The following is a 13,954-nucleotide window of genomic DNA, read 5'->3' on the forward strand; positions in this document are numbered from 1 at the left end:
AAACATTTCAACACAAATCAGAAAATAATCCGTTTATTTTACAAGATAACAACGCTTTGACATTATTGCAAGCGTACACACACGTTTAAGTGGACAACTTACAGTTTTAAATAATGTATGTGTATACCCAAATAAATTGAATATTTTATGTTATTTTGCTCTGATAAGAAAATTGAGGCAGCGCACACGTCCACATGGATATTTAAGGGAAAGTAATCAAAATAACCGACAATTAAAAAATGACCTGAGTTAGAGCTTCTTAGTGTTGGTTTCAATTACTTTTGGATTTATCATCCAGCCCTACTTCTATCTCATTTCTACTCTTTCTAAATCAAAAATCAAAAACTCAGCTCTGTATACTGTGGTAGGCTTTGTGAGACCAGTTTTATTGCACTAATGCTTTTTCCTGTTCCAATTGCTTCCATTGTTAAACTCATTTGGAAGTCGCCTTGGATAAAAGCATCTGCTACATGACTCGATGTAAAAAGACAACAGACAAACGCAGTTTTGCAATATTATATTAATCTTTATTTCAGTTTTGACAAAATACCCATAAAATCCAAAGCTCCTACCTTTACAAAAATATGTCTTCTACAAATGTCCTCTGTGGTCTGTTCATGGGAGCGAATAAAACACAGTGTGTAGAGGATCTGATAACACAACACTACGGCGCTCTTCATCAGATATAAATAACATTCACACGTCACGTTCTCTTAGTGTTTTATTACGCAGGTGTGTTATCAAGAGTCCGATAGCAGCCCACCTGATCCACCAAACTCTCTCAAACGCTTAAATAAATCAACTCCACAAATATACATCAACAGCAGGATTGGTTTTCATCAACAACAAATCAAACAGAACTAGTGTACAGACATTGAAGCTGCTGCCAGAAAGCCTGATTATAAGACGACACGCAAACAAAACGCCTTTTTGGTCCCACGAAGCATTCCACATCATAGTGAAGAATACAAAAGCACAGCAGCTCAGCAGGAAAGAAGGCAACCCAGTTTATAAATGTGAACGCAGATCATCTATCTTCTGACTCCAAAGTGCATCTGAGCGTTTGAACCTGCGGGTGAAACGACAAACATGACTGACCCCTGACCCCGCTCACTTCACGCTTTCATTCTACATCTGTTGGTGGTTACCTGACTGCACACTTCCTAGTCGTCTCTGTAGGGCCTCCAGACGAGAGATGTAGTCTGTGAGGGCTCGATCGGGGTCGTAGTTCTGCAGGTGAGAACAAGACAAACCTCCGGAGTCACCGGCCATACTGTGATACCTGCAGAGAGGAGAGAGTTTGTCAGTTCTCCGCAGTCCTGGTGTTGTGATGTCATGGTGAGCGCTCGGCTGTTGTACCTGTGTGTGACCGACGTTGCAGATCGAGGTGATTCTCGTCCTGTGCGCCCGCGGCTGCCCGCTCGTCTCTCTCTGAACACATCCACACCGCCTGGATGCAGATATGAAGACTCGTTCCTCACGTCGGCTCCTTCAACACAAACACATGTCCTCAGCGGTGGGGATGTAAGGATTCCCTCAGCTCACGATGGCATGTGATTCACGGTTCTGATCTCACGCCGCGATTTAATCCCGATTTCTTTTAGGGTGAATTAGAGGCTCTGAATAATGTCTGAATGGCTGAAGTTTGCTCGTGGTATGTGTGATATCTACAGGCATATGACTTCTGCCAATGTATATGTAAGCTGATCATATTTATGAGTGAAAGAGTGGCATGCTTGTGGAGCTTTCAGCATCTGCATTTCACAACAAGGAACCTTCTGTCAAACTCCCCTTTGCGGCAACACGTCAAAATAAAAGTCCTTTATTTGAGAACAAGTCAACGGAGTCTATTTAATCACTTTATTAAATTGGAGTAAATGTGCTAGTAAAAGTATAAAAATAGTACATCTAATTAAAACATTTTACTTGCTTAGCAATACTTACTGTTTGCTCAGAAGCATTTGTAAACCGCAGTTCTAAAGCTCTAATGTAATAACGAAACTTCCTCTTTTCACACCATGTGTTTCTGCATCAAATTATAGAGCGTAGTATCAATATCGGTATCAATAAAATCTTAACGATACCCATGTCTTTACAGAATGAGTTGAGGAAAATTCTAAATGAACAACTGCCCTTTTATTACTTAACAATATAATGAACAATAAAAATATATTTTATGTAAAAAATCTAAACTAAATTTAATTTTTAAAACAAAATCCAAATCAAATAAAAAATGAATAATACAAAATCTTTTTAATATAAACAAACTAAGACTTTGAGCTTTTCCTAACTTTCACTTTTTTAAGAAATATCAGTTTATCCACGTTTACCAAGCTTGCAGTAAACACATTTTTATAACGTCTCGACCGACATAAATCGTCACGTATTATAATCTATTTTCAACCGGCTCATGGTGAATGGTTACAGCGTTATCCTTCTGAGCGAATCCTCATGAAGGAATCAGAAAGTGACAGTACATGTGTATCAGTGCTGTTTACAGTGAGATCGTCACCTGTCATCTGACCGTTCCTGCTGATGATCTGAGACGTGAGGGAACCACCAGCTGCTCTCTGCCACCGCTTCGCCAGAAACTTCATCCTGCACGACACAAACACAACTCAACGCTTCAAGCCAAGAGCTCCCTGAACAACAAGTCGCTCACTCATTATTGAATAAACCTACATTTCTAGCCCAACGCACAGCAGATGTGTCTGGTCACAGTGTACTCGACATATAAAGCTTGTTAATCTGCGGTGAAGTGAATCATGTTGCAGTAGCGCATCAGTACCTGGAGAGGGCGATGGAGACGCGCACAGCGGATCGGAAGCGAGTGAAGCCTCTGCGTCGATGGCCGAGAGACTCCGGACAGGTGTGTGTGGGGTGGCCGCCCATGCGGGCGATGAGAGACAGCGTGGCCTCCTCACACTCCTGAAATCCTCCCAGCAGCAGCAGAAGATACTTCTTCTGATAAATCAGAGCCTTCCTGAAGCTCTCAGCACGCAGGTATTTGCAGTAGATCTTCTGCAGACACACAAACCCACTCTTATGAAGCGACTCTCTTAATAAAGAGTCAAATAAACTCATGAACCGATTCACTGTCTGTTGTTCAGGAAATGTGTGTCAAGCGGTTCACCTTCAGAGCGCTGCTGTCCACATCAGATCCTGTGAGATCTCGGAGCGCATCAGAACGAACGTCTGCTCTGACACGACTCAGCTCAGCTTCAGCCCGACGGAGGGATTTCTCTAAACGACTCCTCTCGTGAATCCAGACGTCTCGCTCACTGTCGTGTCGCTCCGCACTGCTCCTGAGAGACACCTGACAGACAGACAGACAGAGAGAGAGAGAGAGAGAAGCTGAATGTGTATTCTCTCTCTCATCAGTGTGTGTGATTCAGTCTCTCTCTCTCTCTCTCTCTCTCTATTTTTCTCTCTCACTCAAAAGTGTGTTTTTCTCTTTTCTTTTGTTAATGACTGGACAAATGTTTGATGAATAACATTTTTGTAATAAAGTATTTTTTCAAATTCTATTTCTCTCTCTTTCTCTCACTCACTGTGGTCGAGTTGAAGTTCCTCTGTCTGTGTCGGTGAAGCTCCTCCTCCAGTCTCAGTAACTGATTCCTCAGGTCGTTCTTCTCTTCTGTGAGGCGACTGACGAAACCTGTGAGTTCTGCATTCTGTCTCAGTAAACGCTCATTCAGAAGACTGGATGAACTTCCCATCAGAAGACCACCGCTCTGTACGTACACACACACACATCAGGACACATTTACACAATAAGTGTATGTGAAATAAATGCTCCTGACAGTTTGACTCACCTCCGGGAGGGCAGAGGGGGCTGATGGGATATGCTGTAACAGTGACATCACATCCTGTACGTTATTGTGCAGCCATGTCAAACTGTCCCGGTCCGCAGCTTCAACAGATAACCTGCACAACAAACACACAACCACGTGTTACACAAACAGAGCTGAGGTGAGGTGATGTTTGAGCGTGATGTCACACCTGTCAGACATGTCACTGGTCAGACTGGTGATTTTAGCAGCGATGAGCTGCAGTCGGTTCAGGATGTTGTTGACATGTTTAGGATCTGAACTCTGATTGGCTCCTGACGGTGTGCTGGAGTCCTGCGTCTCACTGGTCTTCTGCTGTAACACCCAATCGAGAGTTCGATCTGCAGACTGACCGTCTGACCGCACACTCTCCTTATTCTCCATGAGTCTTAATTTCTCCTCCAGCTGTCTCACTCTCTCCTGCAGTCCGTCTCGCTCTGTCTCCAGCCTCTGCAGGTCGTCTCTCTCTGCGTCCAGCTGCATGCGCAGGTCGTCCGTCTGTCTCTCCAGACGAGTGGCGGAGTCTCGAGCCGCCCTCATCTCGCTCTGGTCCTGCGTGGCGGAGCGGGTCAGAGAGGATTTCTCCTCCTCAAACTGTCGTCTGAGCTGCAGCTCGTCCAGTTTCTGTTTCTCCATCTGCTCCATCAGCTGCACCACCTGCGTCTGCTTCTCGGCCAGCTGCGACTGCAGCGTCTGCAGCAGAGACTCCACCTGCACACACACACATGTCATGTCATACAAACACACATGCAGTCCAGTGTGTCTGTGTGTGTGTGTGTGTGTTGCTTTCCTGTAGCTCAGTGGTAAGAGCATTGCATTAACAACACAAGGTCGTGGGTTTGATCCCAAGGGATTGCACATACTTAGACACAAAATGTATAGGACAATACAATGTATGGCGCTTTGGATAAAAGCGTCTGCCATAAATGTAAATGTGTGTGTGTGTTACCTGACTGCAGGTGGCTTCAGCCTGCATGAGTGTGTCATGTGTGCCAGCTGCAGGAGTGACGCTGGTCTGCATCTGCTGCATCAGCTGCGCGTTCAGATGTTTCTCTCTCTCTAATGCACTGCTGATCTCAGCAGCATGACACCTCTGAGCTTCTAACTGCACCTGCACATGAAACATGAAAGTACACGCGTGTAGTTATAAATGTAGATGTTGCTGTCATGAGTCGTGAGTATAGACAGATGATGATGATGGATGTCAGGAGATGCTGACCTCACACACCTGCTCTCCGTCTGTCTGGTCTCTGCTCATCTGTGTCTCTCTCTCCAGAGCACTCGACAGCTCAGACACACGAGCTCGCTGTTCTTCCAGCATCAGTTTAAGGTCCTGCAGAGACACAAGTCACACGTGATCTACAGTATCTCAGAGAAGTGAGTACACCCCTCACATTTCAGTCAATATTTGATGATATCTTATCATGTGACAACACTGAAGACGTTTTTTCTATGAGCGATTCCTCCATTTAGGACATTTTTGGCACCAAGAGGTCACGCTATGATGTTTTGATCTTCTTTTGGTCTCACGCACTCACGTGATATATTTGCAGGTCAAAATTCACCAAACTTTAACTTTGCTACGCAGCGAAATGCAAAATATTTTCGCACAGGCTTGTGTTTGCGGTCTGTCACATGCGTATGAATCTGAGTCAATGGAGGGTTAATTCAAGCGTGACAGCGGCTTAGACCGCTGGGCCCACATATCTTAAATTGGGCCCAATTAGCCATTTTCCCTCCCCGGTGTCATGTGATTTGTTAGAGTTACAAGGTTCTAGGCTAGAAGAAGATTCCCAATACCCTAAAAGTGAGCTTCAGAACACACAGCGGTTTAACAGGACAGGTTCTACTGAGAACCGGACTCGCCATGATCAACCAAAGGAGTTGTGAGCATGTGTTCAGTGTCATATCCAGAGGTCATCTTTGGGAGATGCTGCCAGCATTACTGCAGAGATTGAAGGGGTGAGGGGTCAGCCTGTCAGTGCTCAGACCATACGCCCCACACTGCATCAGATCGCTCTGCATGGCTGTCGTCCTACAGATGATGCACAAGAAACCATGCAAACAGTTTGCTGAAGACAAGGAATACTGGAACCATGTCCTGTGGTCTGATGAGACCTTATTTGGTTCAGATGGTGTCAAGTGTGTGTGGCTGCAACCAGGTGAGGAGTACAAAGACTAGTGTGTGTTGTCTACAGTCTTGTATGGTGGTGGGAGTGTCTGAGGCTGCATGAGTGCTGCCGGCACTGCACAGCTACAGTTCATTGAGGGAACCATGAGTGCCAACATGTAGTGTGACATACTGAAGCAGAGCATGACCTCCTCCCTTCAGAGAGTATTCCAACATGAGAACCACCCCAGAAGAAGGGGCTGAGATATTTTGAGGAGACATCACGTGTACACTGTTACACAAGCTGTACACTCACTACTTTACGTTGTAGCACAGTGTCATGTCTTCAGTGTTGTCACATGACAGATATTATAAAATATCACTACAATGTGAGGGTGGACTCACTTCTGTGAGATACTGTATATAGAATAAAACCATGAGTGATTGACAGGCCGCTCATACCTCCACTTCCTCTCTCTCTGCTTCCTGTTTCCTGTCAGCTTTACATTTGTCTTTCTCATAGAGCCACTGCAGCTCTCTGACTCTCTTCTGCTCGCTCGCCAGCGTGTCATTCAGTGTGTCCAGTTCAGCGGTCTTCAGCAACACCTCCGCCCTGATACACAAACACACAACAGTCACAAACACACACTCACACATCAATCACACACTCACACATCAATCACACACGAATCAGTCACACACACACACACACACACACACACACACACACACACACAGACAGACAAACACACACACACACACACACACACACGCATCAGTCACACACACACACACACACACGCATCAGTCACACACACACACACACACACACAAACACACACATCATTCATCATGTCTTCTCATCTTTCTTTGTGTAATGTTGTTACCTGACTGTGTCGAGATCCTTCATGAGTCTGTGTTGAGACTTCAGTGAGCTCTCCAGATCTAGTTGAGTTTGTTTGAGTTCAGTGTGAAGCTCTTCTGACTCGCTCTCTCTCTCTCTGTTTCCTGCTGAAGAGAGTGAGGATGAGAGAACAGCAGTGGATGACTGGAGAAACTCATCACACATCACATGTCATACCGCTGGTGTCCACAGGGTGGCGCTGAGCTCTGAGCTGATGGATCTCTGTGATCAGACTGTTTCTGTCCGCAGTACACAACAAACCCATCACATCCCTGTGACGCACATCCTGAACACACAACACAACACAATTATCACCTCATGACACCTGTCTCTATGTTTGTCTGTCCATCTGTCATGTTTGTATTCTGATGATTGTGAGAGGTGTGAGTGATGTGTGACCTGTTCTGTAATCTCTCTCAGCATTTGGTTGAGATGAATGACTACATCAGTTGAGTCCAGACGCTCCACGTGAGAGTGAAGAAAGTTCTTCAGCACGTCTCGCTCTCTAACAAACACCTGCTGAATGGCCGACAGGAGATCTGCACGCCAGTCACCATCAACCTGTGCACACACATGAGCAGAGTGAACATCACCACACACACACACACACACACACACACACATGAGCAGAGTGAACATCACCACACACACACACACGACACACACACACACACACACACACACACACACACACACACACACACACATGAGCAGAGTGAACATCACCACACACACACACACACACACACACACACACACACATGAGCAGAGTGAACATCACCACACACACACACACACACACACACACACATGAGCAGAGTGAGCATCACCACACACACACACACAAACACAAGGTTTCATTTCAAAGGTTATTGAGTGATTGAGTTTTGTGATGAGAGTTCACCTGTGTGTGTCTCTGTATTTGACTGATGACATCTATCAGAGACTGAATGGAGTTGATCAGAGCGTCTCTCTCTACGCTCCAGGTCTGATGATGAAGCTGTTGTTCTCCAGAGCGCTCTGCTTCAGACAGAGACAGGACCTGCATGCCCTCCTGATGAACCTCTCTCAGAAGAGTCTGTCAACACATTCAATGAGTCCTTCACCCAAATCTGATCCCTCCAGTCACATCTCTCTGTGATGAGCTCACCTTGATCCTGTCAGGCAGAACGTCAGGCTCCACGTCTCTGCGAGCGCCCTCCGGTGTGGTCCTGAGCTCCTGATGGGGGTGAGGAAGATCACAACCCGACCGCTGACCCCACTCTGAACTGCTGTCTGTGACACATGACACACACACAACATGTTTCTTCACTTCAGTGGGTATGTGCTTTAATCAGCTGGAGACAGTATGAAGTTAGCAGGGCATCTGATGAACGACACGGAGTCATGAAGCACTCGACCCTCAACATGACATGAATCAGGATCAGTCATGAGTAATGAATCAAATCTCACCGCTGGTGTATCCCTCTTTAAATGGAGAGACTGATGGTCGTTCAGATCTCACTGACGGCCCCTGAAACACAATAACATCAACATCAGACATGATTCTCTAGTCTGAACACACACAACACCTTCAAGTGCCAAAACCATTAGATCATGAAACAGATTGAAGTGATCTGACCTCAGCGCTTCTGAGTTTCTGAAGGGCGTCTCCGAGCGCTGCACACCGCTCCTCCAGCTCCTGTCTCTCTGTCTTTAAACTCTCACTCTCTGAGATGTGTCTGGCCTCCATGTCCATGATCTCTGCCGCGTGGAGCTCCTGCATCTGTCCGATCTTCTCCGTGTAACCTGTGATCATGTCCTCCACATCCACAGCTCCGCTCAGATCCGCTTGAGTCTCCGCATCCACACGAGACGGTACATGGGTCCCATTCAAAGACGAGCAGGACGTGGAGAGCTCTGATTGGTCGCTGGAGACTTCATGAGAAAGTGGAGGCGTGTCTTTACTCAAGTCACTGGATTTGTTTTTCCCATGATGCTCTCTGTTGTCCTCATGTTTGTTTTTGGGTTGAGATGGCAGCTCATCGATGGCTTCAGTCAAAGCGCGCAGCTCCTGGACTTCCTCCTTCAGCTGAGCGATGGACACATCTCTGACCTGTGACATCAGAGTGACATCAGAGCACGGGAGGAATATATATTTCATAGAGAAAAGTTTATTATTGTGAACCTCGATCTGCTCCTGTAGTTTGAGACTGCACTCTCTGTAGTTGTTCAGCTCTTCTTTAGTGGACGCAGCTTCATCTTTCACTTCCTGTAACTCGTGCAGAAGCTCTGATGTCGACCCATCTTCCTCTCGTGATGTCTGCTGAGATATCAGACAGAAAACATTTCAACACAACAGTGCACACGTTTAACAGTGATCTGAGCACATGTTTATCGATCAACACATATGTTCAGTAATCTGACCAGCCCTCACAGCAGTCTGGGTCATGAAACAGATGGTGTGTGATTCTTACTCTGTGCAGCTGATCCTTCAGCAGTGCAATGTTCATTTCTCTCTCCTGTGAGAAAACATGACAATCATAAAATGATGAAATTATCCTGAAAGTACATGAAGTGTAACCAGATGATCACTTTTCATACCTGCAGCAGAACCTGCAGTCTGTTGCTCTGATCTCTGAAACTCTCCAGCTCTTGTTGTGTGATTGACAGTTGACCTTTGACCTCTTTGAGGAGTTTCACAGCCTCGGCCGTGTCTTTTTCACCCGTGCCCGCCGACATCTGTGGGAGACACACAGAATGTGACATACGTTCATCATGTCTGTACAGATGTAGTGTGGTGTCTGTCACACACATGTGAGGTCAAGTTTGACTGTATACCTGAGTGAGAGCCGTCTGGAGCTGTGTGATCGTGCTCTCCTTCATCTAAACACAAACAAACAACACAAGTTTTGCTTCAAAGCACAACATTTGCTTCAAACACACGTGTGACAACTTCATCAGTACTGACCTCAGTGTCCGCCTGCAGCTTATGACTTAGCTCTCTGTAGCACTTCAACTCTTCTTTAGTGGACGCAGCTTCACCTTTGACCTCCTGCAGCTGCTGAAGAATCTCTGTTACCGACTGACTACCGTCTGTTACCTGAGGACACACACACACAGCCTTTGAGAGGTGTACTACACTTCTGCACACTTCAGCATTACTTATGTGTAGAAGTCACGTCACACCTCATCAGATGAGTCTGGTCTGTGATGGCTTGCTTTGGTTCTCATCTGGTTCAGCAGATCCATCAGAAGAGCTAATCTCCTCTCGTACTCCTGCACCTCCTCCTCAGAGCTGCACAACAGCTGCATCTGTAACTCCTGATCCTTCTGCATACCGCTCAAGCCCTCCTCAAGCTCCTTCAACTTCTCTGTCAGGAGACTCACTTTATCACCAGTGGATGATGCTACTGCCGCCACCCTGAGACCCTCAGGGTCCAGCTGCACACTGGTACCTTCAGACTGTGTTTTGGAACCCTCAGGCTCCAGCTGTACACTGGGACCTTCAGACTGTGCCTTGGGATTCTCAGACTGTGTTTTGGGACCCTCAGGCTCCAGCTGTACACAGGGACCTTCAGACTGTGCCTTGGGATCCTCAGACTGTGTTTTGGGACCCTCAGACTTGAGCTGTACACTTTGATCTTCAGACTGTGCCTTGGGATCTTCAGACTGTGTTTTGGGACCCTCAGACTTGAGCTGTACACTTTGATCTTCAGACTGTGCCTTGGGATCCTCAGACTGTGTTTTGGGACCCTCAGACTTGAGCTGTACACTTTGATCTTCAGACTGTGCCTTGGGATCTTCAGACTGTGTTTTGGGACCCTCAGACTTGAGCTGTACACTGGGACTTTCAGACTGTGCCTTGGGATCTTCAGGCTGTGTTTTGGGACCCTCAGGCTCCAGCTGTACACTGGGACCTTCAGACTGTGCCTTGGGATCCTCAGACTGTGTTTTGGGACCCTCAGACTTGAGCTGTACACTGGGACCTTCAGACTGTGCCTTGGGATCCTCAGACTGTGTTTTGGGACCTTCAGACTTGAGCTGTACACTTTGATCTTCAGACTGTGCCTTGGGATCTTCAGACTGTGTTTTGGGACCTTCAGACTTGAGCTGTACACTTTGATCTTCAGACTGTGCCTTGGGATCTTCAGACTGTGTTTTGGGACCTTCAGACTTGAGCTGTACACTTTGATCTTCAGACTGTGCCTTGGGATCCTCAGACTGTGTTTTGGGACCCTCAGACTTGAGCTGTACACTTTGATCTTCAGACTGTGCCTTGGGATCTTCAGACTGTGTTTTGGGACCCTCAGACTTGAGCTGTACACTGGGACTTTCAGACTGTGCCTTGGGATCTTCAGGCTGTGTTTTGGGACCCTCAGGCTCCAGCTGTACACTGGGACCTTCAGACTGTGCCTTGGGATCCTCAGACTGTGTTTCGGGACCCTCAGACTTGAGCTGTACACTGGGACCTTCAGACTGTGCCTTGGGATCCTCAGACTGTGTTTTGGGACCTTCAGACTTGAGCTGTACACTTTGATCTTCAGACTGTGCCTTGGGATCTTCAGGCTGTGTTTTGGGACCTTCAGACTTGAGCTGTACACTTTGATCTTCAGACTGTGCCTTGGGATCTTCAGACTGTGTTTTGGGACCTTCAGACTTGAGCTGTACACTTTGATCTTCAGACTGTGCCTTGGGATCTTCAGGCTGTGTTTTGGGACCCTCAGACTCCAGCTGTACACAGAGACCTTCAGACTGTGCCTTAGGATCTTCAGACTGTGTTTTGGGACCCTCAGACTCCAGCTGTACATGGAGACCTTCAGACTGTGCCTTGGGATCTTCAGACTGTGTTTTGGGACCCTCAGACTGTGTTTTGGGACCTTCTGGTTGTTTTTTGGGTCCCCCGGACTCCAGCTTCACACTGGGACCATCAGACAGTGACTGTGTGTCCTTAGACTGCACCTTCATCCTGGGACCCAGCTGCGTCCTGGTGGCACACAGTTTTGATGTTACGTCTTGAGCCTCATCATAGAGCTCTTTGCTTTGTGTCTGGACGGCTCCGAGCTGAGCCTGAGCGACTAGAACAGCTGCCACCTTCTCTCTGAGTTTCTCCTCCAGCTGCGCCACTTTACAGAAGAGAGCTTCAGCATCGCTCTGTGCTCGTTCCACCTTCATTCTGCACACACGGAGCTCAGAGTCTTTCTCCTCCACACACATCTCCAGGTCTTCAACACGCTGCCTCAGATCCATGACCTTTGAACTGGCGCTCTCCTCCAGCGCCTGAACCTGAGCCTGACCCACCACGGAGGCAGCAGTCTTCTCCTGCAGCGCCTCCTGCAGCTCTGCCACCGTCTCGGCGTGTCTCCCGGAGAGCGTCTCCTCTTGCAGATCTTCATATTTGCTCAGAAGCGAGCGCTGATGGGATTTAAGCGTGTCGAGCTCTTTGGTGACCTCGTCCATCTTCTGCTTCATCTCTTGGTAATCATCTTTCCCCACATACGTCTCCTCCTCATGAGGCTGTTTGTGCTCGATGTTCAACAGCTCCTGCTGGAGTTTCTCAACAACAGCGTTCAGCTGGTCCATCTCCTCCTCGTTGTTTCTCTTCAGACGCTCCTGTTCACTCCTCAGATGCTCCAGCTGAGACTCCAGCTCGCGGATAACACCATTCTTCTCCTGCACCGCCTGCCATCACAAGAGACACACAACCTTCAGTGAGATGACACCTGCTGGAGTCATTTTCAATCTTCATCCAAAAAGAAGTCTGCTTTTCTCTTTCAGATGAGCTTTAAGTGTTTTCATTTGAGAACTTTATTATGATTTCAACCATAATCTCTATGAAATAATTCAGAAAAGACCAAACATTCATTTCTGGATGAAGTTTTTCTTTGAAACACTGAAAGATATGTGAGTTACACAGAGTGTTAGTGACTCCTGCACCTGTGATACAACACGATAATCCACCACAACAACAACAACAAACTGTAGGACGTAAGAATTTAGGACACATGCTTTCCATCATAAAACAGATCAGCCCCAAAGATCTGTTCCTCTCCCTCACATGACTGTTACTCATCAGACTCTTGATGATCAGACGTGAATAAAGACACTTAACATTTCTCTGTGACTCTATTATAAAGCTTCTGTAATCACACAAGAGCAAATTCAAGCCATCTCAGTATGGCATCAGATGTTTGGACTGTCCTCATTCCTACTGAAACATCTCAACAGAAGAAGAAGAACAGCCACACGAGGGAGAGAAATGAGGAAGTATTTTCAAATTAAAACCTCTGTCCAGACAACAGAAAACATAAAGCGAAGCACATTCATCAGAATAAATCAATAAAGAACCAAATGATATGAGAATACGAGAGAGTTTAAGAAAGCATCATCTGAACACACACACACACACACTGATGTGTTCTGCTGCTCAGGTCACGTCAGGTCACATGTGATGTTGATGAATGAGTTTGTAACATGAGAGCAGAAGACAGCAGGTGTAGACAGACAGACAGACAGTGTGTGTAGAGAATATATGTGTGATCACATCACTGTCTGTCTGTGTGTGTCACACATGTGTTTGACCTCATTACCTCATTCTGAGTGTCTGTTCCTGTGTGCTGGACTTTACTGATCTGTGCGTTAAGAACGGCTATTTGACCGTCCTTCTCCTCCAACACCTTCAAGAGTTAAACATCATCACATGACTCGGATTTCATCACACCTGTCTCCTGCGGTTTGATGAACACTAAATCTACTTTCTCTGTTCCCACACAGACCTGTGTGTACCTGTCTCAGTGTGTGTACCTGTCTTAGTGTATGTGTGTGTGTTTACCCTGCCTATCTTAGTATGTGTGTGTGCCTGCGTTTGTGTGTTTCAGTATCCGTCTCAGTATGTGTGTGTTTGCCTGCATATGTCCGTATCGGTCTCAGTGTGTATGCGTGCGTGTGTACCTGTCAGAGTATGTATGTGTGTGTGTGTGTGTGTGTGTGTGTGTGCACCTGTCTCAGTATGTGTGTGTTTGTGTGTGTGTGTACCTGTCAGAGTATGTATGTGTGTGTGTGTGTGTGTGTGTGTGTGCACCTGTCTCAGTATGTGTGTGTTTTTGTGTGTGTGTACCTGTCAGAGTATGT

At 46.6% G+C, this 13,954-nt stretch overlaps 1 protein-coding gene across 9 annotated transcripts in view; it reads right to left on the reverse strand.

Annotated features, from left to right (window-relative positions):
• Positions 1-898: 898 nt before the first annotated feature.
• Positions 899-13,954, reverse strand: part of akap9 (A kinase (PRKA) anchor protein 9) — a 48,860-nt gene continuing 35,804 nt past the window's right edge. For 5 of the 9 annotated variants that reach the window (XM_056740782.1, XM_056740780.1, XM_056740776.1 and 2 more), the window contains 26 exons: positions 13,414-13,500; positions 10,013-12,505; positions 9,795-9,926; positions 9,665-9,709; positions 9,428-9,565; positions 9,301-9,345; positions 9,012-9,149; positions 8,466-8,939; positions 8,297-8,357; positions 7,995-8,119; positions 7,749-7,922; positions 7,244-7,405; positions 7,022-7,130; positions 6,828-6,951; positions 6,403-6,553; positions 5,050-5,163; positions 4,780-4,941; positions 4,003-4,541; positions 3,816-3,927; positions 3,552-3,734; positions 3,134-3,316; positions 2,789-3,021; positions 2,513-2,598; positions 1,360-1,489; positions 1,149-1,282; positions 899-1,069 (listed from right to left, as the gene is read on the reverse strand). In XM_056740782.1, coding sequence (XP_056596760.1) covers positions 1,032-1,069; positions 1,149-1,282; positions 1,360-1,489; positions 2,513-2,598; positions 2,789-3,021; positions 3,134-3,316; positions 3,552-3,734; positions 3,816-3,927; positions 4,003-4,541; positions 4,780-4,941; positions 5,050-5,163; positions 6,403-6,553; positions 6,828-6,951; positions 7,022-7,130; positions 7,244-7,405; positions 7,749-7,922; positions 7,995-8,119; positions 8,297-8,357; positions 8,466-8,939; positions 9,012-9,149; positions 9,301-9,345; positions 9,428-9,565; positions 9,665-9,709; positions 9,795-9,926; positions 10,013-12,505; positions 13,414-13,500 — 6,372 coding nt within the window. In that variant the 3' untranslated portion in view covers positions 899-1,031. The remainder of the gene's footprint in view (positions 1,070-1,148; positions 1,283-1,359; positions 1,490-2,512; positions 2,599-2,788; positions 3,022-3,133; positions 3,317-3,551; positions 3,735-3,815; positions 3,928-4,002; positions 4,542-4,779; positions 4,942-5,049; positions 5,164-6,402; positions 6,554-6,827; positions 6,952-7,021; positions 7,131-7,243; positions 7,406-7,748; positions 7,923-7,994; positions 8,120-8,296; positions 8,358-8,465; positions 8,940-9,011; positions 9,150-9,300; positions 9,346-9,427; positions 9,566-9,664; positions 9,710-9,794; positions 9,927-10,012; positions 12,506-13,413; positions 13,501-13,954) is intronic. The other 4 variants (XM_056740777.1, XM_056740774.1, XM_056740778.1 and 1 more) reach the window with 4 other exon arrangements.

This window comes from Triplophysa dalaica, chromosome 25, assembly GCF_015846415.1.
Source record: "Triplophysa dalaica isolate WHDGS20190420 chromosome 25, ASM1584641v1, whole genome shotgun sequence".
Taxonomy (NCBI): Eukaryota; Metazoa; Chordata; class Actinopteri; order Cypriniformes; family Nemacheilidae; genus Triplophysa; species Triplophysa dalaica.